Here is a 24,760-nt window from a genome sequence, read left to right as displayed (position 1 = left end):
GATAGCAGCCTTCAACTATGACAGACTTCAGACACTGGAGTCACAGCTGTAAATGCTTTTCCCCATTTGGTGTTTGTGATGCTGGTTACATAGTGATGGGGTTGAATGTGTAGTTTGGCATATCAAGACGAAGGATGGTCCCACCCATGAAGCAAGGTGTGGTGACCATCTTAGGTGGCTGGATTGATAGGGGTCGTCAGGAACATGGCCCCCCCAGAGCACAGCAGGACAGTCAGCCTCAGATATTGAGCTGAGCTACCAAAGGGCTAACTCTGCAGATGCAAGCTGTCTGTTTGAGTTTAGAGAGGACAGCCCACCCCTCCTTCCCAGAGAATTATCTGTTTGTTCTCAAGAGGAAGAAAGGAAGTGTTGGAAGCCAGGCAACCATCAGATAAGCCAGAGTCTGAGGCGGTGTCTTCTGGGGAAGAAAGGTAAAAAAGGTAAAGGACCCCTGGACGATTAAGCAACTATGGGGTTGTGGCGCGCATCTCGCTTTCAGGCCATGGGAGTCAGCGCTTCTCCAAATATAGCTTTCTTGGTCATGTGGCCAGCATGACTAAACCGCTTCTGGTGCAACGGGACACTGTAACGGAAACCAGAGCACACGGAAATGCCATTTACCTTCCCACCACAGCAGTACCTATTTATCTACTTGCACTGGTGTGCTTTTGAACCGCTAGGTTGGCAGGAGCTAGGACAGAGCAACGGGAGCTCACCCCGTGATCGGCAAGCCCAAAAGGCTCAGTGGTTTAGACCACAGCGCCACCCGCATCCCTCTGGGGAAGAGACAGGCCAGCCATTCAGTCCCTGAATGAGGAGAGTGGAGAAGCTTTAAGAGCAATGGAAGGGAAGCAGAAGAAAGGCGGGATTTGGGCATTCATAGATACGATGTTCCAAGACCCCCAGAGGCAGACTGCCGCTTCCAGGCAATTGCTTAATTTGAGACAGGGGAGTAGAACAGTGATGCAATTTTGGGCGGAGTTCAATATGTGGTGGCAACAGCTGGAGTGGGGGGAGAAGCCCCTCATGATGTTGTATCGAGCCGGGCTTAATGGGGACTTGCTGGATGAGCTGGCCAGGATGCACCCCCTCCTCATTAGAGAGCATGGTACAGGCTTCTCTCTGCAACTAGATCACCACGCTATGGAATGAAGGATCGGAAGGAGGGGGCCAGGCAGACAGCCATTAAAGATGGCTGGCATTCCTGACATTTCAGTGCGAAGGTTTGGCAGTATGCCCAGAGACGAACTGGGGGAGGCAGGCTCCAGACTTCACTGGCAGAGCGAGAGAGAAGGAGAAGAAAGAGGCTGTGCTTTGTCTGTGGCACGCCATACTCTGGATGTGTTTTTCTTGTAAACAAACTTACATAAAACTGACAGAGAGTCCTTGCCACTTATCAGGCTGCATGCCTGCCAGAGATCATTATAGGGGCAGCAGATCTGGCCTGCAAGGAATTCCTTGCCCATTGCTGCTGCCACAGTGGCAGCAACAGCTGCACTCCTTAGAGACCAGATTTACACCTCCCCTCCCAAATCAGGTCACCTCTTCAGTGGGCTCTTGGAAAATTAGGAGGTACTGCTAGTCTCCTCCATTCCTTGTTTCCTGTGGATATATATATATATATATAATCTTTATTGAGGTCCAAAAACCCATAAAACAACTTCAGAACAAAATACAGTTAAGACAGCCAACCACAAAAGATAGAGAGAAACTGAGGCGGTCATTTTGTTTTGCCTCCAGCTTGATGATCTTTGTTTCTTTTGACCAACTAAAACTCATTGAACACAACAGGGCTAGACTGTGCTCTGAATACCCCTTGAGATTCAACTGCAGTAACAGAGGGGTCAAGTTTCCAGTGGATGCAAGCAATTTCATCCTCAATATTTTTTGCAAACATGGTAATGTTAGGGTCTATAAAAGAGAGAACAGCATAAAAGTAGGAAAGAGAGGAGAAAAGAAAGGGGGAAATAAAAGAAAAAGGAAAGCAAAGGAAAAGAGGAAGGAAGGAGAGGGGAAAGAGAAATATGGGGAAGAGAGTAAAGTGTGTTTGTTTAAAATGCAGATGAAAGCTATTCAGAAGGCAGATCACTGAAGACAGGACACAAGAGGAGATGTTATCTAAAAACTTTTCATTCCTGTAGCTTATGAAAAGGACCCATCATTCTAAGAACTTGTTATCTTGTTGGCTTCTGATTTCTGTTCAAGAAAAGGCCAAACTCCCAGAATATTATGATGTCACCCCTCTTGCTAGCCATTCTTCCCTTCAGGTCCAGGAGACACCTGTGGGTACAAAGGACATCTGGGTGACCCAGAAAGCAGGAGCTGTTGCCCGATGTCTCCAGCAAAATATATCACCCAGGATGCACAAAGAGATCTGAGATTCTGGTTTGAATCAACACTGTATCCAAATAAGCACGAAACGTACAAAATACATATTTATTAAATAATAATAATAATAACTGTGAAGTAAGAACCCTGTTACCATATAGGAATAAAAGATCATAGAAGAAGGTCACTTAAGAATTCGGGAATATTTGGGAAAATACCTACACAGAAAACAACAAATCTGACTTAGTCTAAGCTAGTGTATTTTAACACCAATTTCTGACCCTCAAAGAGATGTGGCAACCATCAGTGAGTACACATCCCTTTTCCGGGGCACATTTTTCACTGTGATGTGCAACAACTGGTATTAATAGGCTTAATGGCTCTCATACTGAAGGGAAGGTAGCCATCATGACTGCATAAAAAAGAACTTGCTGATAAGCTACAAAACCTCCAGTGCAAACTTGTATGGCCCCATGGATACAAGCAGGTTCCAGGTTCCCCTGATTTCTGGGAAGAGCTTGTGTGGGACATGCTAATTTTTGATTACTTTGTGCCTCATTAGGAGTAGGTTGTTTCGAGTTCAGTTTTATCATAAAGCCCGAGAGACAAACATATTCATTTAAAGTACCTGTTCACTGACAATGTAGGTGTGGCTGGACTGGAAGAGGCATCTGGCTGACTCCCACAGAGTTCCTTAGAAAGATTGCATCCAATATGAAAGAAGAGCTTTGTGTTACAATATAGAAATATAGGATTTCTGGGAAAGCATGCACTCTCTATTTCTATAATTTCCTGCTCCTCACTGGAACAGTCCTTCCTAGTTGGTACATTTCCTTGGCCCATAAATCTGTCCAAGTCAGCTCTTTCTTCTTCCATAGGTCACCTGCTGGTTCATTGCTCCTTGGCTTTTGATCACTCTGCCATTATGACGGCTTTTCTGAGTATATATTTCTTCTTTGCACATTTGGTTTAGACTACTGCCTAGGCTAAACAATGCAGAGGTGTGGGAACAGTGCAAGGGTTGGGCAAGCCCCTTCTTTCTGGTCTGAAAGAAGCAGTAAAAGGAGGCATTTGTACAGCTTCTGGAAGAAGGTGTGAGGATTCTGACAGGGTCCTCAGTACTACCCCCTTCTTCCCAAAGCCAGAGCTGGACCATAAAAAAGGCTGATCGCTGAAGAATTGATGCTTTTGAATTATGGTGCTGGAGGAAATTCTTGAGAGTCCCATGGACTGCAAGAAGATCAAACCTATCCATTCTTAAGGAAATCAGCCCTGAGTGCTCACTGGAAGGACATATCCTGAAGCTGAGACTCTAATACTTTGGCCACCTCATGAGAAGAGAAGACTCCCTGGAAAAGACCCTGATGTTGGGAAAGATGGAGAGCACAAGGAGAAGGGGACGACAAAGGACGAGCTGGTTGGATAGTGTTCTCGAAGCTAGCAGCATGAGTTTGACCAAACTGCGGGAGGCAGTGGAAGACAAGAGTGCCTGGCGTGCTCTGGTCCATGGGGTCACGAAGAGTTGGACATGACTAAACAATTAAACAACAATAACAAGTAGTCCTAACATAAATCATGACTCAAAGAGAAGGACACCCCAAGATAGACAGCTTAGTGCAGAATGTCCTCTGTGCCTTCTGTGCTGTGTGTGGCTAAAATGTACCTTGGGTGGTGGGAAATGAGGGTATTGTTCTGTCCCTCAGCAGTTAAACATAAGGCAAACATGCTGGATCAGGGCAATCACCCCTCAAGTCCAGCATCTCAACAGATCCCTGTGGGAAGCCTGCAAGCTGGACTTTACTGTGACTGCGACAACATTCTGTCCATCAGCAATTCCCAGGTACCAAGTATTCAGAGGCAAACTTCCTTTGACAGTAGAGGTAGAACATAGCCTTTGTGGGTAACTTTGCCCTGCCTGAATTTCTCTAATCCTCTTTTTAAGTCATCTAAATTGGTGGCCATCAATGCCTCCTGTTAGGGTTGCCATATCTTGAAGAGCAAAAAAGAGCACAGCCAGGGTTCTTCTTATCCTTTGAAAATGGTAGATGGGATTTCAAGCGGGTATAAATAACTAGCTGGGGTAAATTCAAAACAATGTGGCTTAGGACAGTCATCACCAAACGGAACAGCTTAGTCAAAGTATCTCTCCCTGTCCTGAGAATCTGACACAATTAGACCAAGGAGGGGCAAAGTTCTGTAAAATGATTTAATTAGCTCTCAGTAATGATCTTGGAGTCATTGTATTCTATTCAGTGCCTACCAGTGTGTCCCTGACACCTTTCAACAGCCCTGAGGTATGTCTAGTTTTGCCAGCTGAGCAAAGTACAGTATCTGAGCAGTATCTTGAGGCTTTCAGTACCTGAGCAGTATCTTGAGGCTTTCATTGCACTTTGATTAGTGGCCTGGAAGATTGTACATTGTTCTTTCCAGTTCGGTAAGACCCTACATCAAGTAAGAGCAAAGACAGAGGCACAGGCTCAGAATATACCTTTATCCATCAAGGAGCCATCAACTTCCCATAGACCTTTGATGTGATAGTATTAGCAGTTTGTGCACATGTCTGTAGCAAATGAGGGCTATAGCCAGGCACTGAAGAATATGGTTTGCTGTCTCAGCCATTGTGGGAAGAGATTTCAAAACATTATTGCAAGCCATTCAAACAGTGCAGAACAACTAAAGCACTAAATTAATTGTTCTGCTTTCATGATGGACACAGTCAGATGTCCTCAATTGACATTGCAGCCTTCTTGGGAAAAGTGGCTTATTTGGAGCTGTCCTTGATCCTGCAGTATCCCTACCAGGGGAGTTGACACCTTCCCTGCTGCCCTGCACCAATATATGGCTCCTTTAAAATTTCTGCTTTAAAATTGCTATGTAGATACAGCCTAATAAAACTGAATGGCAGGCATGCTTTTGAAATAAGAATTTAAAAATGCAGATTACAAAAAAGCATTGAGGAGCTGTAGTAGCCTGGCTGCATAAAACAAAGTCTCAGAGGAGCACAGTATCAGATTCAGCTAGAGGCACTTTATTTAATTATTACAGAAAAACTCTGAACCACATAGGTGGAAAAGACCACATGTGCACAGTATTCAAATCATCTGTTAGGTTCCAATGCTTTTGGGGCAAGCCTTCCCTGCAGGGAGGAAAGTTAAGTTCATCCTCTGGAGGAACTTCAAACCAAATTTAGACAAATTCAGAAAATGCGGGCAGGTGAGGATTTTGTATAACTCTTGAATGGAAGCAGTCCCTCCCCCCCAAGCATGCCAATCTCCAACTGCGGCTTCCTGAGAAAGGATGGGGGCGAGGACTAACTTTTGGTATCAGGTGAAGGTAAAGGTAAAGGGCTCCTGGATGGTAAGTCCAATTGAATTCGAATTTGAGGTGGAGTGCTCCTCTCCACTTTCAGACTGAGGGAGCTGGTGTTTGCCCTCAGAAAGCTTTATTGGTCATGTGGCCAGCATCACTAAATTGCTTCTGACAAGTGCTGTTTGCCTTCCCGCAGCAGTGGTACCTATTTATCTACTCGCACTGCTATGCTTTCGAACAGCTAGGTTGGAGGAGCTGGGACAGAGCAACAGGAGGTCACCGCATACTGATCCGCAGACCTTGTGATCAGCAAGCCCTAGAGGCTCAGTGGTTTAGGCCACAGCACCACCTGCATCCTTTTGGGTATCAACGCAACATGCACATCTAGGTCCCACTGTTTACCCAACATTTTCATGTCAGATTCACAGGGCAGCACCACCCGCAAGGAATTAAGGGCTGACAGATGCCTGAAAATGTGCTCTTAACCCAATAATGCCACAGAATGCCTAATGTTTTATTCGCCAACCTCATCACCTGCCTAGATGCAGCTGAAGCCAGTGGGACCCGTTTCTTTCTAATTTTTTCTTTGTGTAGCTCGCCTTCTCATCAGCCTTGTTTTTACAGATTTCCTCTGGAGCACAAATAAAACAGCCTCGCACAAACTCCCTAACAGACTGATATTCTTGGAAGGAGGCATTAAACGATATCCCAATCTACTGGAGGCTTTGCAGTACAAATATCCTTCACTTCCAGATACATATACTTACTTTCTACCTCAGTCTTACTTGCCTGCACCTGAAGGGATTGATTAACCTCCCCCACTCTTTTTCCATGTGGATGCAATAACAGCTTTGGGAGGTAATTTGGAGCTGAACCAACAATGTCTCTTCCTCAAGTGGCCTTTGCACATAGCCTCATACCCTCCACTCGACTGGTTAAGAGAATGGCCATGTTTGTGTAGCTCCCTAATGAAGGAAGCTCCATGGCCATCGCTGGCTCCAATTGAGACCTTTCTCACAGTTGTGTGAGTGGCTGATTCATACCTGGCACTCTTTCAGTCACTAGCACATTCAACTCCTGAGGTCTCACTTCATCTGTTTTACCCTTTGGAAGCCACGGCCGAGACAGGAGGGTCAGTTTTCCTGGTTAAAGCATCCATTGCTTCCATGAGACCCTGAGCCCATTCCATACTTTCTAGCCTTGCTGGAATGGATCTAATATCCAGGCTTTTTCTGAAGGAGCATCTCCACCCCCATCATTCAGGCCACACACTGAGATCTAGTTCTGAGGGCCTTCTGGCGATTCTGTCACTGTGAGAAGGCAACCAACCAGAGGGGCATCTTGGTAGTGATGCCCACACTGTGGAACAACCTCCCATCAGATGTCAAGGAGATAAGTAACTATGAAACCTTTAATGGTTATCTGAAGACAGCCCTGTATAAGGAGGTTTTTAATGTTTGATGTTTTATTATGTTTCTGTATAGGCTTGAAGCCACCCAGAGTGGCTTTTGCCCTCACCTATTTTGCTCTAAATTGTTTTCTTGAGTGTCTTCACCATTTACATTTAAATTGTAAATTATTTATATCAAAAAAGAAATCTGAGAAGTGTCTATCAACAACTAATGATATCATAGACAATTCCTACGCTGAGCTTTGAATTTCAGTATGTTCCTCTTTATCTTTGTGGTGAACAAACAACACCCATTCCCGGACCTCACTGAACCATTTGTTCCCACGTGTTGCCTGCGCCATGAGTCCATGACCTATAAATCCCTCCAGGTAAGCCTCTACCTGCATCCATCTCTGTTCTGAGTCTTTCTAGAAGGATGAAGGCACTCCTGAGTGCATGCCTCCTCTTGGCCCCACTTTCTGCAGGTAAGATGGGGAACATTTAATTATCTTGGAACAGATCACATTAACCCACTTAACCCACAGTAACCCACTGGTGAGGATCCAGAGGATTCTGGATTCCCTATTACTACTCGTTGCTTGTGGAAATCTGAGAAGCTGTATTTAAAAGAGCCCGTGTGCTGTTGTGATTAGAGTGTTAGACAAGGATCCAGGAGGCCAGGGTTTGAATCCCCACTCAGCCATGAAGCTCACTGGGGGATCCTAGACCAGTCACTATACCTTGGCTTAACCTACTTTACAGGAATCTTCTGAGGATAAAATGGGGAGGGGAGAACTATGCACACAGCCTTGAGCTTCTGGGAGGAAGTGACTGCAGATAAATAAATAAACTGGAAAAAATAGAAATTAAGAGCAAGTGACATTGATTGATTGGTTCATCCGTAGTCCAGGATCCTGTCCTCACACTGGCCAACCCAATGACTATGGGAAGCTCACAATCAGGACCTCAGCACAGCAGCACTCTGCCTTACCGTGGGTTCCAGCAACTGAAAGAGGAAATATGTTACTTTTGCTATTGGAGGTAGTAGTACATAGCCACCATGATTTGTAGAGAGAGTGAAGAAGAGAGAAGAGTTTTGGATTTGATATCCCGCCTTTCACTCCCCTTCAGGAGTCTCAAAGCGGCTAACATTCTCCTTTCCCTTCCTCCCCCACAACAAACACTCTGTGAGGTGAGTGGGGCTGAGAGACTTCAAAGAAGTGTGACTAGCCCAAGGTCACCCAGCAGCTGCATGTGTAGGAGCGGAGACGCGAACCCGGTTCCCCAGATTACGAGACTACTGCTCTTAACCACTACACCACACTGGCACCACACTGTAGCCACTGAGAGTCTTAGTTTAATTGTACCCAGATCTAAGCTTGTAACCAAACAGTGGGAATAAAATGTGTTTAAGTGAGAGTCTGGATGGGAGGAAAAGTGGGCCATGGAAAGGGAGGGTTCACCTCCCCACCTCTTGGAAATAATTCAGCCAGTGTTCTGAATGATGACTTCGAGAGTTTTAATTAATGAGTGTTTATTCATTTCATTTCATTTCATTCTATTAAAATGCTTTTAAAATTGTTAAAAGTTAAAAGATTTAATTTACTATCACCGCCTCCTCTTAGTCTCATTAAGCAAATCGCAAAACCAACTAATAATAATGTTAATTATCATAATAATCCATGAAGTAAACTTTTGCTTCTGTCTTCAGTATTACCTCTGGACTGCAGATATGCTTATAACAAGACTGGAATGACATACGATGGCTATCTTAAAACAACTTGTGACTGGAAGAAAAAATCCTGTTCTGCGTACAAATATAAGTAAGATTTTCCTGCCTTTTTGTCTTTTGCTGTTGGATTAGATCCAGGTTAAGATTGTTGAACTTTAAGGGTTCTACTAGCATATAGAAGTCTATGCTAGGGCAACTCACCCATGAAAAAAGAGAGTTGAGGAAGCTGTAGCACTTCAGCTGTAGATGAGTTAGAACTCCCATCAGCCTCAGCTAGCCTGGCCACCAGTCAGGGATGATGGGAGATGTAGTCCAACAACATCTGGAGGATCACAGCTTCCCAATCCTGAAGTAAGCAATGGTTTGTAAATGAAAATGGGGAACCTAACATCACCTGATCACAATCAGTGGCTGAATCTGGGTGCTTATCTCCAAGCTTGGACAATTTGATTTGCATTAATGAGAAATCCCTGCTTACCCTTCTAAAAGTTTTGACTGTTTACAATGGTTTTTAAGATACATTATGAATTTTCCCCATTCCTTATTAAAATTCCAGTCTTGTGGACAGTGCCAATCCTGAATGCATTGTATATGTGACCATTGTGTTCATTTGCCTTCAGCAGCAGTAAAACTCTGCTGGATGAAATATTAATTGCCTCCTGTCTTTTTTGGGGGGAATCCTGAAACGTGTTGAAGTTTTTACTCTGCTAACTATACATTGGGATCTTCTCTGGATTGATATTGAGTAGAATTTCCATGACAGTTGTGTGGGATTGTGTATTCTAACTACAAAGAACCCTGCAATGTTTCAATAAAAAATGCTTAAGTTTTCATTCTGTTCATTACAATACGAAATAAATGGTTATGGGAAATAAAATGCCGGATCTCAGATCTGTTTCTTTCAGATACAGATGCAAGTATTATTTATTGGTTTAGCCAAAGAGATTACAAAAGATAAAATACATAAAAGAGGTTAAAAACAAAACAAAATACATTGCACAGAGTTCATACACAGAGTCTCATATGACAGAGTTCATACACTGGAGTTGCAGAGCTGTAAAAGCTTTTCCCCATTTGGTATTTGTAATGCTGGTTACATACTGAGGGTGAGGGGGCTGAATGGGTAGTCTGGCATTTTAAAGTGCAGGACTGTCCCAACCATGAGGCTAGGTATGACAACCATCTTAGGCGGCGGGATCTATAAGAGCAGGAGATCTGGCCTCCAGGGAATTCCTTGCCCACTGCTGCTGCCTCAGTGGCAGCAACAGCTGCACTGCACTCCTGAGAGACCAGATTGGCCTCTCCCCCCAAAATCAGGTCGCGTCTTCAGTGGCCTCTTGGGCAATAGACAACAGGGCTAGACTGTGCTCTGCATACCCCTTGAGATTCATCTGCATTAACAGAGGGGTCAAGTTTCCAGTGGATGCAAGCAATTTCATCCTCAATATTTTTTGCAAACAAGCCACAGCATTGACAAGTCACAAGCACCCTCCCTGGCTCCCAATGACATGCTCTCCCCATTTTCACCTTGGATAATTTCTCACCCAGCCTCTCACCCTGGGAGATGGCCACTTCTCCAACTCTCAACCTGGTTACTGGCACCAGGTTGAGATTTTCCTCTGGGCCCAAGCACACATGCATATTGTATAAAGGTGCAAAGCCCTTCTTTCACACTCTGTGAAACATAAATGCACAGAGTTTTTTTAAAAAACTGGGCAATGGCACGCCACCTGCTTGTGACTCCCGAGCCTTCCCCGATCTCCTTCCCCTTCCCCCTTTGTTTTGACAGATCAGGGGAGGCTCGGGAGTAACGGCCGGGCGGCTGTTGCCCAGGAGGGGCCAGCCTGGTAGTGCAGTTGGCTCTGGTTGGTTTCAGGAGCTGCTTGCTGCTTGCTGCCGTGATACCACGGCAGCGAGCAACTCCTGAAGCCAGCCAGAGCCAACTGTGCTAATAGGCTGGCCCCTCCTGGGCAAGGCTGCTGAGGCTGCAGGCTGCTAAGGCTGCCGCTGCCACATTTCCCAGAGAAAGATTTGCAAATCTGGGGAAATTCCGGGGACAGAATTTGTCCAGGGACAGATTTGCAAATCCAAGGACTGTCCCCGGGAACCGGGCACATCTGGTAACCCTACAATAGGAGGTGCTACTGTCTCCTCCCACTCTTGTTTCCAATGTATTCCTTTATTCCTCACCTCTTGCATTGTTCCTGATGTCGATCTTAACTCAACCCTTCTTTCCTGGAATGGGGAGGCACAATTTTGTGGTTTGCCTCATCTGGCAACATGTCTTGGGGAAGCCTTGCCAAGGAGCACATTTGACCAGACAGGCAGAAGTGTGATTAGCACAGAAATCATAATTTAAAATATGAGATTTCCTGAACTCATCCAGCGCATCTCTCCTGAAACTGAACTACAGGCCAGGGCATGACAACTGGTCTATCTGTGTCTCCTATATGCCTTCAGACAGGGTGCCATAGACAGTGCACCGTGCCCCAACCTGGCAGGAAACCTCAGTCATGCATACAACAGGCACCAGTAGTTTAAGGATAATACCTCCTGCCAATTGCTTATGCCCAACCCCCCAGAGTTTGATGGATGATGTCATATGCTAAAATAGAAGGAGGAGAAGGAGGAAGAGAAGGAGGAGGAGGATATCCTGCTTTATCACTACCCTACAGAGTCTCAAAGCGGCTAACAATCTCCTTACCCTTCCTTCCCCACAACAAACACTCTGTGAGGTGAGTGAGGCTGAGAGACTTCAGAGAAGTGTGACTAGCCCAAGGTCACCCAGCAGCTGCATGTGGAGGAGCGGGGACACAAACATGGTTCACCAGATTACGAGTCTACCACTCTTAATCACTACACCACACTGGCTCTTTTAACCCTTAACGCAGCCACAAATCACACGCAATATCACCGCTGAATATCTCCTCCTCGTGGCAGCAAACAATCCAACCAATCATGGCGTTTGGGGGGTGGGACAGTGTGGTGAAATATCAGCTGGTTGGCTGGCGTACAAATCCCCCAATGCTGCTTGGCCAGCAAGTGCTCTAAGGAGCGTTTCCTGCCCACAGTGCTGTGGTTTGGTCATGCTGACCACATGACCCGGAAAGCTGTCTGTGGACAAACGTCAGCTCCCTTGGCCTGAAATCGAGATGAGCACCGCAACCTCATAGTCTCCTTTGACAGACTTAGGACACTTGCAATGTGGAATTATTTATGATTATTATGGTTAATTAATAGATAGGTAAAGGTAAAGGGACCCCTGACCATTAGGTCCAGTTGTGACTGACTCCTGGGTTGAGGCGCTCATCTCACTTTATTGGCTGAGGGAGCTGGTGTACAGCTTCCGGGTCATGTGGCCAGCATGACTAAGCCACTTCTGGCGAACCAGAGCAGCACACAGATATGCCGTTTATCTTCCCGCTGGAGCGGTACCTATTTATCAACTTGCACTTTGACATGCTTTCAAACTGCTAGGTTGGCAGGAGCCGGGACCGAGCAACGGGAGCTCACCCCATCGTGGGGATTCAAACCGCCAATCTTCTGATCGGCAAGTCCTAGGCTCTGTGGTTTAACCCACAGCGCCACCCACGTCCAAATTAATAGATAGATAATGGTAAAAGATATGGCAAATTACTTCATTGCTTCACCCCAGTTGCATTTGGATCTCTCCACCATTGGTTTGCATTCCAGAACAAAATGTGTCCCTCTTGCTCAAAAAGCATATTTATTATGTAAAAGGCATGTAATAAGTTTCCTTAAATTCTGTGACAATGAGCAGTGTCTGGCTAATTCAGACCATTAGTGCAAGGACAACCATATGTCAGGAGTGCTCTGATGGTGTTTCCTGCTTGGCAGGGGGTTGGACTCGATGGCCCTTGTGGTCTCTTCCAACTCTATGATTCTATGAAATCAATTTTTGCAGTATGGGAGAAATATAAAAACCTGTTAGAGCAGAAGACACCATGGTGGCTTTCCTCACTGGAAGCAATATCCTTGAAAAAAACTAATGCAAAAAGTGAATGGGCAACCTATAAAGTGTTGCTAATGGAAGTAGAACAACAATTAAAGTTGAAAAGATTTGAGGATACAAGAGCCCCCAGTGCTCCCCCCCCCAAAAAAAATGTTTAGGGGTACTCTCATTTTCCTACATATATTGAAATACTGCTCCTCAATGTGGCAAAACTTAGATTCACAACATGTTTAGGAGTATGTGTGCCCCTGCGTCCACCCAGAAAAAAAGCACTGCACCTACCTTTGAGCATTCTTCCTCCTTCTCGGGAATGTTGGGAGATGTGGTGGAGTCTGGTGCAGCCTTCCCCATGCAGCGGAGGCCAGCACAGCCTTCCAGCAGGCCGCACCAAACCACCCACTTTTCTGGAAGCAGCAGAGGCCAGGCTGGACTTCTGGTAGGCCACATCAAACTGCCCACTTCTCCTGAGATGTGAGCGGCCTGGTGCAGCCCACCAGAAGGCCTGCCAGCCTACACTGCACTTCCTAGAATCATAGAATCATAGAGTTGGAAGAGACCACAAGGGCCATCGAGTCCAACCCCCTGCCAAGCAGGAAACACCATCAGAGCACTCCTGACATATGGTTGTCAAGCCTCTGCTTAAAGACCTCCAAAGAAGGAGACTCCACCACACTCCTTGGCAGCAAATTCCACTGTCGAACAGCTCTTACTGTCAGGAAGTTCTTCCTAATGTTTAGGTGGAATCTTCTTTCTTGTAGTTTGGATCCATTGCTCCGTGTCCGCTTCTCTGGAGCAGCAGAAAACAACCTTTCTCCCTCCTCTATGTGACATCCTTTTATATATTTGAACATGGCTATCATATCACCCCTTAACCTCCTCTTCTCCAGGCTAAACATGCCCAGCTCCCTTAGCCGTTCCTCATAAGGCATCGTTTCCAGGCCTTTGACCATTTTGGTTGCCCTCCTCTGGACATGTTCCAGTTGGTCAGTGTCCTTCTTGAACTGTGGTGCCCTGATGCAGCGCAGACTGTTTTCTGTTGCAGCGCAGCTATCTTCACCTCCTCCTCTGGTCTTGGAGATGAACCACCACAAGAGGAGGTCAAGGTAAGTTTTCCTTCCATTTTTTGGTCCTGTTTTTGGTCCTGTTTGTGGACTCGCACCACAGCGGAACCCTAAAACACCTGGCGCAACCAGTGCGAGGGATCAAAATTGGGGCATTTAGGATTGGGAACAGAAGCCGGGGTAGCTTCTGCCAATCCGTGATGTCCCAAATAAATCAGGATACTTGAGGGGTCTCTGACCCCTGTGAATATGATTGTGAAAATGCTTTCCCGTATCCACTGTGAAGAACACTGGGGATAACGTGGATTCTCATTTGCCAAAATTTCATGGTGTTCCTGGAAAAGATTGCATGCAATTTCAAAATTGCTTTGCGTTCCAAGATCCCATCACAGGCTCTCTGGGAAAACATTCAGCCTCCATTTGTGCCCACATCTCATTAAAGCAGTCCTTCGCAAGTGCTGCTTGAGGCTCCCATCCCTGACTATAAATTCCTCTGTAAGCTCATAGCTGTATCCATTGCCTTTTTGGGACCAGGTCTCCTTGAAGTCCTTCTCAGCTCTTGATTATCCCAACACCATGAGGATTCTTCTGTGCACAGGCCTCCTCTTGAGCTTGTTTTCAGTAGGTGAGTAGAAACCAGAGATTCTGTGTTCCATTAACTTCCTCTAGAATAGGGAGGGGGTCAGTGGAGCTAGAGAAAGGAGGTCAAGAACATCATGTGCTCCTGGATGGGGTATTGAATAGATGGATATTGGGATGAAGAGCAGGAGAATCTGGGAATCTTGGTGCGATGAGAAAGTGAATCATACAAGTTACCAAAGTCCCCTAACACTATCATATTTATCTCTACACCAAAGGAGTGCAATCTAGGAATGTTGATGCCAAGCAGGCTCCCTCTGCTGCAAAGATCTCCTTCCTGTCAAGGAAAAGTCCCTAAATGGAGTGTTTTGATGTCATGGAGGGGTTGAACTGCCCCAGCCTCCATTGGACCCTGTTCTTGGCTGCTGTGGCCCCCTACCTCCACCTGCTGCACTTGCCAGCATGCTATGCTAGGGCTTGGATTGCTCCATTAGGGAGCAAATTGGGCATGCAGGCAAGGGGGTGTGGTGGAATAAAACTTCTCATTACATATTATTTTGCTTTTAATGAGCTATTGCTCCAGAACTGCAGTGGCATGTTATCCCCCCCCCCCCATTTTTTTTATTATTGATTTGCACAAAATAATATATTTTTTTTTAAAGATATTTATTTGGATTTTCAAAATATTACAAAATAAAAAGAGAAAAAAGAAAAATACAAAATAAATGTCTTTCATTTGCTTATTTCCCGGACCTCCTCACGCCTCCCTTTTCTGTATTCCAATTCAGTTTGTTAGTTCAGCAAATCCCTCCCCTCTTTGTTTATCCTAGTCTTCAATCTTAAAGTATTGTAACATTAGATTTTTGCCTATTAATAGTCCATTTTTTTCATATTCCCTTATAACATTACAGCTAATAACCACTTAGTTTCTATCCAACATCATTCTAACATTCATTAATTTTACAATATTTCTGTAAATAGTCTTTGAACTTTTTCCAATCTTCTTCCACCAACTCTTCTCCCTGGTCTCGGATTCTGCCAGTCATTTCTGCCAGTTCCATATAGTCCATCACCTTCATCTGCCATTCTTCCAGAGTGGGTAGATCTTGTGTCTTCCAATACTTTGCAATAAGTATTCTTGCTGCTGTTGTGGCATACATAAATAAAGTTCTATCCTTCTTTGGCACCAATTGGCCGACTATGCCCAGCAGGAAGGCCTCTGGTTTCTTTAGAAAGGTATATTTAAATACCTTTTTCATTTCATTATAGATCATCTCCCAGAAAGCCTTAATCTTTGGGCACGTCCACCATGTTAATACTTATAATTTTAACAAGGTTATGATTTATGTTTGTTCGTCTGTTTATTTGTTCACAAAATTATAAACAAATAAACAGACGAACAAACATAAATAATAACCTTGTTAAAATTATAAGTATTAACATTGTTAAGTGACTTCCTCGCTTCCCCTTGGTTGAATTTCAATGTATATCCTTTTAACGGTTTTCCAAATCAGAGTTCTTATAAACTTAACTTAATCCTTTAACATAGAATCATAGAATCATAGAATCATAGAGTTGGAAGAGACCACAAGGGCCATCGAGTCCAACCCCCTGCCAAGCAGGAAACACCATCAGAGCACTCCTGACATATGGTTGTCAAGCCTCTGCTTAAAGACCTCCAAAGAAGGAGACTCCACCACACTCCTTGGCAGCAAATTCCACTGTCGAACAGCTCTTACTGTCAGGAAGTTCTTCCTAATGTTTAGGTGGAATCTTCTTTCTTGTAGTTTGGATCCATTGCTCCGTGTCCGCTTCTCTGGAGCAGCAGAAAACAACCTTTCTCCCTCCTCTATGTGACATCCTTTTATATATTTGAACATGGCTATCATATCACCCCTTAACCTCCTCTTCTCCAGGCTAAACATGCCCAGCTCCCTTAGCCGTTCCTCATAAGGCATCGTTTCCAGGCCTTTGACCATTTTGGTTGCCCTCCTCTGGACACGTTCCAGTTGGTCAGTGTCCTTCTTGAACTGTGGTGCCCTGATGCAGCGCAGACTGTTTTCTGTTGCAGCGCAGCTATCTTCACCTCCTCCTCTGGTCTTGGAGATGAACCGCCACAAGAGGAGGTCAAGGTAAGTTTTCCTTCCATTTTTTGGTCTTGTTTGTGGACTCGCACCACAGCGGAACCCTAAAACACCTGGCGCAACCAGTGCGAGGGATCAAAATTGGGGCATTTAGGATTGGGAACAGAAGCCGGGGTAGCTTCTGCCAATCCGTGATGTCCCAAATAAATCAGGATACTTGAGGGGTCTCTGACCCCTGTGAATATGATTGTGAAAATGCTTTCCCGTATCCACTGTGAAGAACACTGGGGATAACGTGGATTCTCATTTGCCAAAATTTCATGGTGTTCCTGGAAAAGATTGCATGCAATTTCAAAATTGCTTTGCGTTCCAAGATCCCATCACAGGCTCTCTGGGAAAACATTCAGCCTCCATTTGTGCCCACATCTCATTAAAGCAGTCCTTCGCAAGTGCTGCTTGAGGCTCCCATCCCTGACTATAAATTCCTCTGTAAGCTCATAGCTGTATCCATTGCCTTTTTGGGACCAGGTCTCCTTGAAGTCCTTCTCAGCTCTTGATTATCCCAACACCATGAGGATTCTTCTGTGCACAGGCCTCCTCTTGAGCTTGTTTTCAGTAGGTGAGTAGAAACCAGAGATTCTGTGTTCCATTAACTTCCTCTAGAATAGGGAGGGGGTCAGTGGAGCTAGAGAAAGGAGGTCAAGAACATCATGTGCTCCTGGATGGGGTATTGAATAGATGGATATTGGGATGAAGAGCAGGAGAATCTGGGAATCTTGGTGCGATGAGAAAGTGAATCATACAAGTTACCAAAGTCCCCTAACACTATCATATTTATCTCTACACCAAAGGAGTGCAATCTAGGAATGTTGATGCCAAGCAGGCTCCCTCTGCTGCAAAGATCTCCTTCCTGTCAAGGAAAAGTCCCTAAATGGAGTGTTTTGATGTCATGGAGGGGTTGAACTGCCCCAGCCTCCATTGGACCCTGTTCTTGGCTGCTGTGGCCCCCTACCTCCACCTGCTGCACTTGCCAGCATGCTATGCTAGGGCTTGGATTGCTCCATTAGGGAGCAAATTGGGCATGCAGGCAAGGGGGTGTGGTGGAATAAAACTTCTCATTACATATTATTTTGCTTTTAATGAGCTATTGCTCCAGAACTGCAGTGGCATGTTATCCCCCCCCCCATTTTTTTTATTATTGATTTGCACAAAATAATATTTTTTTTTTAAAGATATTTATTTGGATTTTCAAAATATTACAAAATAAAAAGAGAAAAAAGAAAAATACAAAATAAATGTCTTTCATTTGCTTATTTCCCGGACCTCCTCACGCCTCCCTTTTCTGTATTCCAATTCAGTTTGTTAGTTCAGCAAATCCCTCCCCTCTTTGTTTATCCTAGTCTTCAATCTTAAAGTATTGTAACATTAGATTTTTGCCTATTAATAGTCCATTTTTTTCATATTCCCTTATAACATTACAGCTAATAACCACTTAGTTTCTATCCAACATCATTCTAACATTCATTAATTTTACAATATTTCTGTAAATAGTCTTTGAACTTTTTCCAATCTTCTTCCACCAACTCTTCTCCCTGGTCTCGGATTCTGCCAGTCATTTCTGCCAGTTCCATATAGTCCATCACCTTCATCTGCCATTCTTCCAGAGTGGGTAGATCTTGTGTCTTCCAATACTTTGCAATAAGTATTCTTGCTGCTGTTGTGGCATACATAAATAAAGTTCTATCCTTCTTTGGCACCAATTGGCCGACTATGCCCAGCAGGAAGGCCTCTGGTTTCTTTAGAAAGGTATATTTAAATACCTTTTTCATTTCATTATAGATCATCTCCCAGAAAGCCTTAATCTTTGGGCACGTCCACCATGTTAATACTTATAATTTTAACAAGGTTATGATTTATGTTTGTTCGTCTGTTTATTTGTTCACAAAATTATAAACAAATAAACAGACGAACAAACATAAATAATAACCTTGTTAAAATTATAAGTATTAACATTGTTAAGTGACTTCCTCGCTTCCCCTTGGTTGAATTTCAATGTATATCCTTTTAACGGTTTTCCAAATCAGAGTTCTTATAAACTTAACTTAATCCTTTAACATAGAATCATAGAATCATAGAATCATAGAGTTGGAAGAGACCACAAGGGCCATCGAGTCCAACCCCCTGCCAAGCAGGAAACACCATCAGAGCACTCCTGACATATGGTTGTCAAGCCTCTGCTTAAAGACCTCCAAAGAAGGAGACTCCACCACACTCCTTGGCAGCAAATTCCACTGTCGAACAGCTCTTACTGTCAGGAAGTTCTTCCTAATGTTTAGGTGGAATCTTCTTTCTTGTAGTTTGGATCCATTGCTCCGTGTCCGCTTCTCTGGAGCAGCAGAAAACAACCTTTCTCCCTCCTCTATGTGACATCCTTTTATATATTTGAACATGGCTATCATATCACCCCTTAACCTCCTCTTCTCCAGGCTAAACATGCCCAGCTCCCTTAGCCGTTCCTCATAAGGCATCGTTTCCAGGCCTTTGACCATTTTGGTTGCCCTCCTCTGGACACGTTCCAGTTGGTCAGTGTCCTTCTTGAACTGTGGTGCCCTGATGCAGCGCAGACTGTTTTCTGTTGCAGCGCAGCTATCTTCACCTCCTCCTCTGGTCTTGGAGATGAACCGCCACAAGAGGAGGTCAAGGTAAGTTTTCCTTCCATTTTTTGGTCTTGTTTGTGGACTCGCACCACAGCGGAACCCTAAAACACCTGGCGCAACCAGTGCGAGGGATCAAAATTGGGGCATTTAGGATTGGGAACAGAAGCCGGGGTAGCTTCTGCCAATCCGTGATGTCCCAAATAAATCAGGATACTTGAGGGGTCTCTGACCCCTGTGAATATGATTGTGAAAATGCTTTCCCGTATCCACTGTGAAGAACACTGGGGATAACGTGGATTCTCATTTGCCAAAATTTCATGGTGTTCCTGGAAAAGATTGCATGCAATTTCAAAATTGCTTTGCGTTCCAAGATCCCATCACAGGCTCTCTGGGAAAACATTCAGCCTCCATTTGTGCCCACATCTCATTAAAGCAGTCCTTCGCAAGTGCTGCTTGAGGCTCCCATCCCTGACTATAAATTCCTCTGTAAGCTCATAGCTGTATCCATTGCCTTTTTGGGACCAGGTCTCCTTGAAGTCCTTCTCAGCTCTTGATTATCCCAACACCATGAGGATTCTTCTGTGCACAGGCCTCCTCTTGAGCTTGTTTTCAGTAGGTGAGTAGAAACCAGAGATTCTGTGTTCCATTAACTTCCTCTAGAATAGGGAGGGGGTCAGTGGAGCTAGAGAAAGGAGGTCAAGAACATCATGTGCTCCTGGATGGGGTATTGAATAGATGGATATTGGGATGAAGAGCAGGAGAATCTGGGAATCTTGGTGCGATGAGAAAGTGAATCATACAAGTTACCAAAGTCCCCTAACACTATCATATTTATCTCTACACCAAAGGAGTGCAATCTAGGAATGTTGATGCCAAGCAGGCTCCCTCTGCTGCAAAGATCTCCTTCCTGTCAAGGAAAAGTCCCTAAATGGAGTGTTTTGATGTCATGGAGGGGTTGAACTGCCCCAGCCTCCATTGGACCCTGTTCTTGGCTGCTGTGGCCCCCTACCTCCACCTGCTGCACTTGCCAGCATGCTATGCTAGGGCTTGGATTGCTCCATTAGGGAGCAAATTGGGCATGCAGGCAAGGGGGTGTGGTGGAATAAAACTTCTCATTACATATTATTTTGCTTTTAATGAGCTATTGCTCCAGAACTGCAGTGGCATGTTATCCCCCCCCCCCATTTTTTTTATTATTGATTTGCACAAAATAATATTTTTTTTTTAAAGATATTTATTTGGATTTTCAAAATATTACAAAATAAAAAGAGAAAAAAGAAAAATACAAAATAAATGTCTTTCATTTGCTTATTTCCCGGACCTCCTCACGCCTCCCTTTTCTGTATTCCAATTCAGTTTGTTAGTTCAGCAAATCCCTCCCCTCTTTGTTTATCCTAGTCTTCAATCTTAAAGTATTGTAACATTAGATTTTTGCCTATTAATAGTCCATTTTTTTCATATTCCCTTATAACATTACAGCTAATAACCACTTAGTTTCTATCCAACATCATTCTAACATTCATTAATTTTACAATATTTCTGTAAATAGTCTTTGAACTTTTTCCAATCTTCTTCCACCAACTCTTCTCCCTGGTCTCGGATTCTGCCAGTCATTTCTGCCAGTTCCATATAGTCCATCACCTTCATCTGCCATTCTTCCAGAGTGGGTAGATCTTGTGTCTTCCAATACTTTGCAATAAGTATTCTTGCTGCTGTTGTGGCATACATAAATAAAGTTCTATCCTTCTTTGGCACCAATTGGCCGACTATGCCCAGCAGGAAGGCCTCTGGTTTCTTTAGAAAGGTATATTTAAATACCTTTTTCATTTCATTATAGATCATCTCCCAGAAAGCCTTAATCTTTGGGCACGTCCACCATGTTAATACTTATAATTTTAACAAGGTTATGATTTATGTTTGTTCGTCTGTTTATTTGTTCACAAAATTATAAACAAATAAACAGATGAACAAACATAAATAATAACCTTGTTAAAATTATAAGTATTAACATTGTTAAGTGACTTCCTTGCTTCCCCTTGGTTGAATTTCAATGTATATCCTTTTAACGGTTTTCCAAATCAGAGTTCTTATAAACTTAACTTAATCCTTTAACATAGAATCATAGAATCATAGAATCATAGAGTTGGAAGAGACCACAAGGGCCATCGAGTCCAACCCCCTGCCAAGCAGGAAACACCATCAGAGCACTCCTGACATATGGTTGTCAAGCCTCTGCTTAAAGACCTCCAAAGAAGGAGACTCCACCACACTCCTTGGCAGCAAATTCCACTGTCGAACAGCTCTTACTGTCAGGAAGTTCTTCCTGATGTTTAGGTGGAATCTTCTTTCTTGTAGTTTGGATCCATTGCTCCGTGTCCGCTTCTCTGGAGCAGCAGAAAACAACCTTTCTCCCTCCTCTATGTGACATCCTTTTATATATTTGAACATGGCTATCATATCACCCCTTAACCTCCTCTTCTCCAGGCTAAACATGCCCAGCTCCCTTAGCCGTTCCTCATAAGGCATCGTTTCCAGGCCTTTGACCATTTTGGTTGCCCTCCTCTGGACACGTTCCAGTTGGTCAGTGTCCTTCTTGAACTGTGGTGCCCAGAACTGGACACAGTACTCCAGGTGAGGTCTGACCAGAGCAGAATACAGTGGTACTATTACTTCCCTTGATCTAGATGCTATACTCCTATTGATGCAGCCCAGAATTGCATTGGCTTTTTTAGCTGCCGCGTCACACTGTTGGCTCATGTTAGTGTGGTCAACCAAGACTCCTAGATCCTTTTCACATGTACTGCTCTCAAGCCAGGTGTCCCCCATCTTGTATTTGTGCCTCTCATTTTTTTTGCCCAAGTGCAATACTTTACATTTCTCCCTGTTAAAATTCATCTTGTTTGTTTTGGCCCAGTTCTCTAATCTGTCAAGGTCGTTTTGAAGTGTGATCCTGTCCTCTGGGGTATAGCCACCCCTCCCAATTTGGTGTCATCTGCAAATTTGATCAGGATGCTCTTGAGTCCATCATCCAAGTCGTTGATAAAGATGTTGAATAAGACCGGGCCCAAGACAGAACCCTGTGGCACCCCACTAGTCACTCTTCTCCAGGATGAAGAGGAACCATTGATGAGCACCCTTTGGGTTCGGTCAGTCAGCCAGTTACAAATCCACTGAGTGGTAGCATAGTCAAGACCGCATTTTACCAGCTTCTTTACAAGAATATCATGGGGCACCTTGTCAAATGCCTTGCTGAAATCAAGGTAGGCTACATCCACTGCGTTCCCTTCATCTACCAGGCTTGTAATTCTGTCAAAAAACGAGATCAGGTTAGTCTGACATGACTTATTTTTCAGAAATCCATGCTGACTATTGGTGATCACAGCATTCCTTTCTAGGTGCTCACAGACTGTTTGCTTAATGATCTGCTCCAGAATCTTCCCTGGTATTGATGTCAGACTGACTGGGTGGTAATTATTTGGGTCCTCTCTTTTCCCCTTTTTGAAAATAGGGACAACATTTGCCCTCCTCCAGTCTGCCGGGACTTCGTCTGTTCTCCAGGAATTCTCAAAGATGACTGCCAGTGGTTCTGAGATCACATCTGCCAGTTCTTTTAATACTCTTGGATGCAGTTCATCTGGCCCTGGAGACTTGAATACATCTAGACTAGCCAAGTATTCTTGTACTATCTCCTTAGTTATTCTGGGCTGTGTTTCCTCTGCTGAATCATTTGCTCCAAATTCTTCAGGTCGGGCATTGTTTTCTTTATCGGAGAAGACTGAGGCAAAGAAGGCATTGAGGAGTTCAGCCCTTTCTGTGTCCCCTGTTTGCATTTCACCATCTTCTCCTCTGAGTGACCCCACTGTTTCTTTGTTCTTCCTTTTGCTACGAACATGCCCATAAAAGCCTTTTTTGTTGCTTTTAACCTCTCTAGCAAGCCTGAGTTCATTCTGTGCTTTAGCTTTTCTGACTTTGTGTCTACACGTGCTGGCTATTTGTTTGAATTCCTCTTTGGTGGTTTCCCCCTTTTCCATTTTTTGTACACATCCTTTTTTAATCTTAACTCAGTTAAAAGTTCTTTAGATAGCCACCCTGGCTTCTTTAGGCACCTTCCATGTTTCCGTCTCATTGGTATTGCCTGACGTTGTGCTTTTACTATCTCCCTCTTAACAAACTCCCAGCTATCATGAACTCCCTTTCCTTTTAGTATTACTGTTCATGGGATCTCACCCAGCACTTGCCTAAGTTTTATGAAGTCGGCTTTCTTAAAGTCAAGAAATTGAGTCCTAGTATGCTTGGCTGCTCCTTTCCGCTGTATAGTAAACTTCAGAAGAGCATGATCACTCGCGCCTAATGATCCTTCCACTTCTACCCCACTAACCAGGTCATCAACATTGGTTAGGACCAGATCTAAAATGGCTGTTCCTCTTGTTGCTTCTCCCACTTTCTGGACAATGAAGTTGTCTGCAAGGCCAGTGAGGAATCTGTTTGACCTTATGCTCTTGGCTGAGTTTGACATCCAACAAATATCCGGGTAATTGAAGTCCCCCATTACTACTATCTCCCTTCCTTTTGCATACTTGGCCATCTGTTCCAGGAAGGCATCATCTATGTCCTCCGTTTGGCTTGGGGATCTATAGTAAACTCCCACAGTGAGGTCACTGTTATTCTTCTCTCCCTTAATTTTGACCCAAATGCTCTCACTTTGGCTTTGAGGTTCTAAATCTTGGATCTCTTCACAGGTATACACATCCCTGACATATAACGCCACTCCTCCTCCTTTCTTGTCTGGTCTGTTTCTCTGAAATAGATTGTATCCCCCCATTATTACATTCCAATCGTGGGACTTAATTGATTGGTTGCAATACCATCAATTAAATGATGTGTTTAACATTGATAAGAAAAATGGGTTTAGTAAGGAAATTTCAAGGTTTGAAAAAGAAAACAATGTGAAGTTACTTTCCAAAATGTATAAGTTGTTGCTAGAATGGCATACTATAGATGAGGAAGTTAAATCGGTAATGATACAATGGGCAAAAGATATTGGGCACAATATTCAATTTTCATCTTGGGGAAAGTTATGGCGGGAGGACTTAAAATTTACAGCATGCTGTGCATTGAAGGAGAACTATATGAAAATGATGTAATACCTACAAAATTAGCAAAGATGTATAGAACTACTTCAAATATATATTGGAAGGGTATAGAGAAGGAAGGCACGTTCTACCACATGTGGTGGATGTGCAAGATAACAAAAAGATTCTGGGAAATGATATATAATGAGCAGAAGAAATGTTTAAAACAACGTTTGGGGGGAGGCAGAAGCTTTTTTACTAGGAATTTCAGATTTAGAGATACCAAAGGAGCAGAAACGATTATTTATGTATGCGAGGACAACAGCGTGGATACTACTGGCCCAAAGATGGAAAAAAGACGAAGTCTTGACCAGGCACGAATGGTTGATGTAGATGATGGACAACAGCAAAATGGCAAAAATGGCCAGGGAAATCAGAAACCAGGACATAGTAACTTTAATAAGGAATGGGGAAAAATATACAATTTACTTAAGAGAACACTGTAAAGAACTAAAAACTTTGACAGGATTTGAGTAACGCTTGCAATGTACTAAAAGCTAAGGTAAAAATGGATT

At 43.9% G+C, this 24,760-nt stretch overlaps 1 protein-coding gene and 2 long non-coding RNA genes across 3 annotated transcripts in view; 1 reads left to right on the top strand and 2 right to left on the bottom strand.

The window, feature by feature from the left end:
- Nucleotides 1-24,760, bottom strand: part of LOC308484548 — a 410,132-nt gene that overhangs the window by 75,843 nt on the left and 309,529 nt on the right. The window lies entirely within an intron of this gene.
- LOC308484537 overlaps nucleotides 1-24,760 on the bottom strand; it is a 174,094-nt gene that overhangs the window by 46,337 nt on the left and 102,997 nt on the right. The gene's annotated exons all lie outside the window — the stretch shown is intronic.
- Nucleotides 13,053-24,760, top strand: part of LOC308483127 (uncharacterized protein) — a gene marked incomplete at its 5' end in the record, with an annotated part of 73,731 nt that continues 62,023 nt past the window's right edge. The window contains 7 exons of the mRNA XM_081016713.1: nucleotides 13,053-13,168; nucleotides 13,775-13,835; nucleotides 14,328-14,418; nucleotides 16,422-16,504; nucleotides 16,985-17,075; nucleotides 19,076-19,158; nucleotides 19,639-19,729. Of these exons, the coding sequence (XP_080872839.1) occupies nucleotides 13,053-13,168; nucleotides 13,775-13,835; nucleotides 14,328-14,418; nucleotides 16,422-16,504; nucleotides 16,985-17,075; nucleotides 19,076-19,158; nucleotides 19,639-19,729 (616 nt within the window). The remainder of the gene's footprint in view (nucleotides 13,169-13,774; nucleotides 13,836-14,327; nucleotides 14,419-16,421; nucleotides 16,505-16,984; nucleotides 17,076-19,075; nucleotides 19,159-19,638; nucleotides 19,730-24,760) is intronic.

Source organism: Podarcis pityusensis, assembly GCF_964106645.2.
Source record: "Podarcis pityusensis genome assembly, chromosome: 8".
Classification (NCBI taxonomy): Eukaryota; Metazoa; Chordata; class Lepidosauria; order Squamata; family Lacertidae; genus Podarcis; species Podarcis pityusensis.
Note: the sequence above shows the minus strand (reverse complement) of the source record. Positions and strands in the feature narration are given on the sequence as shown.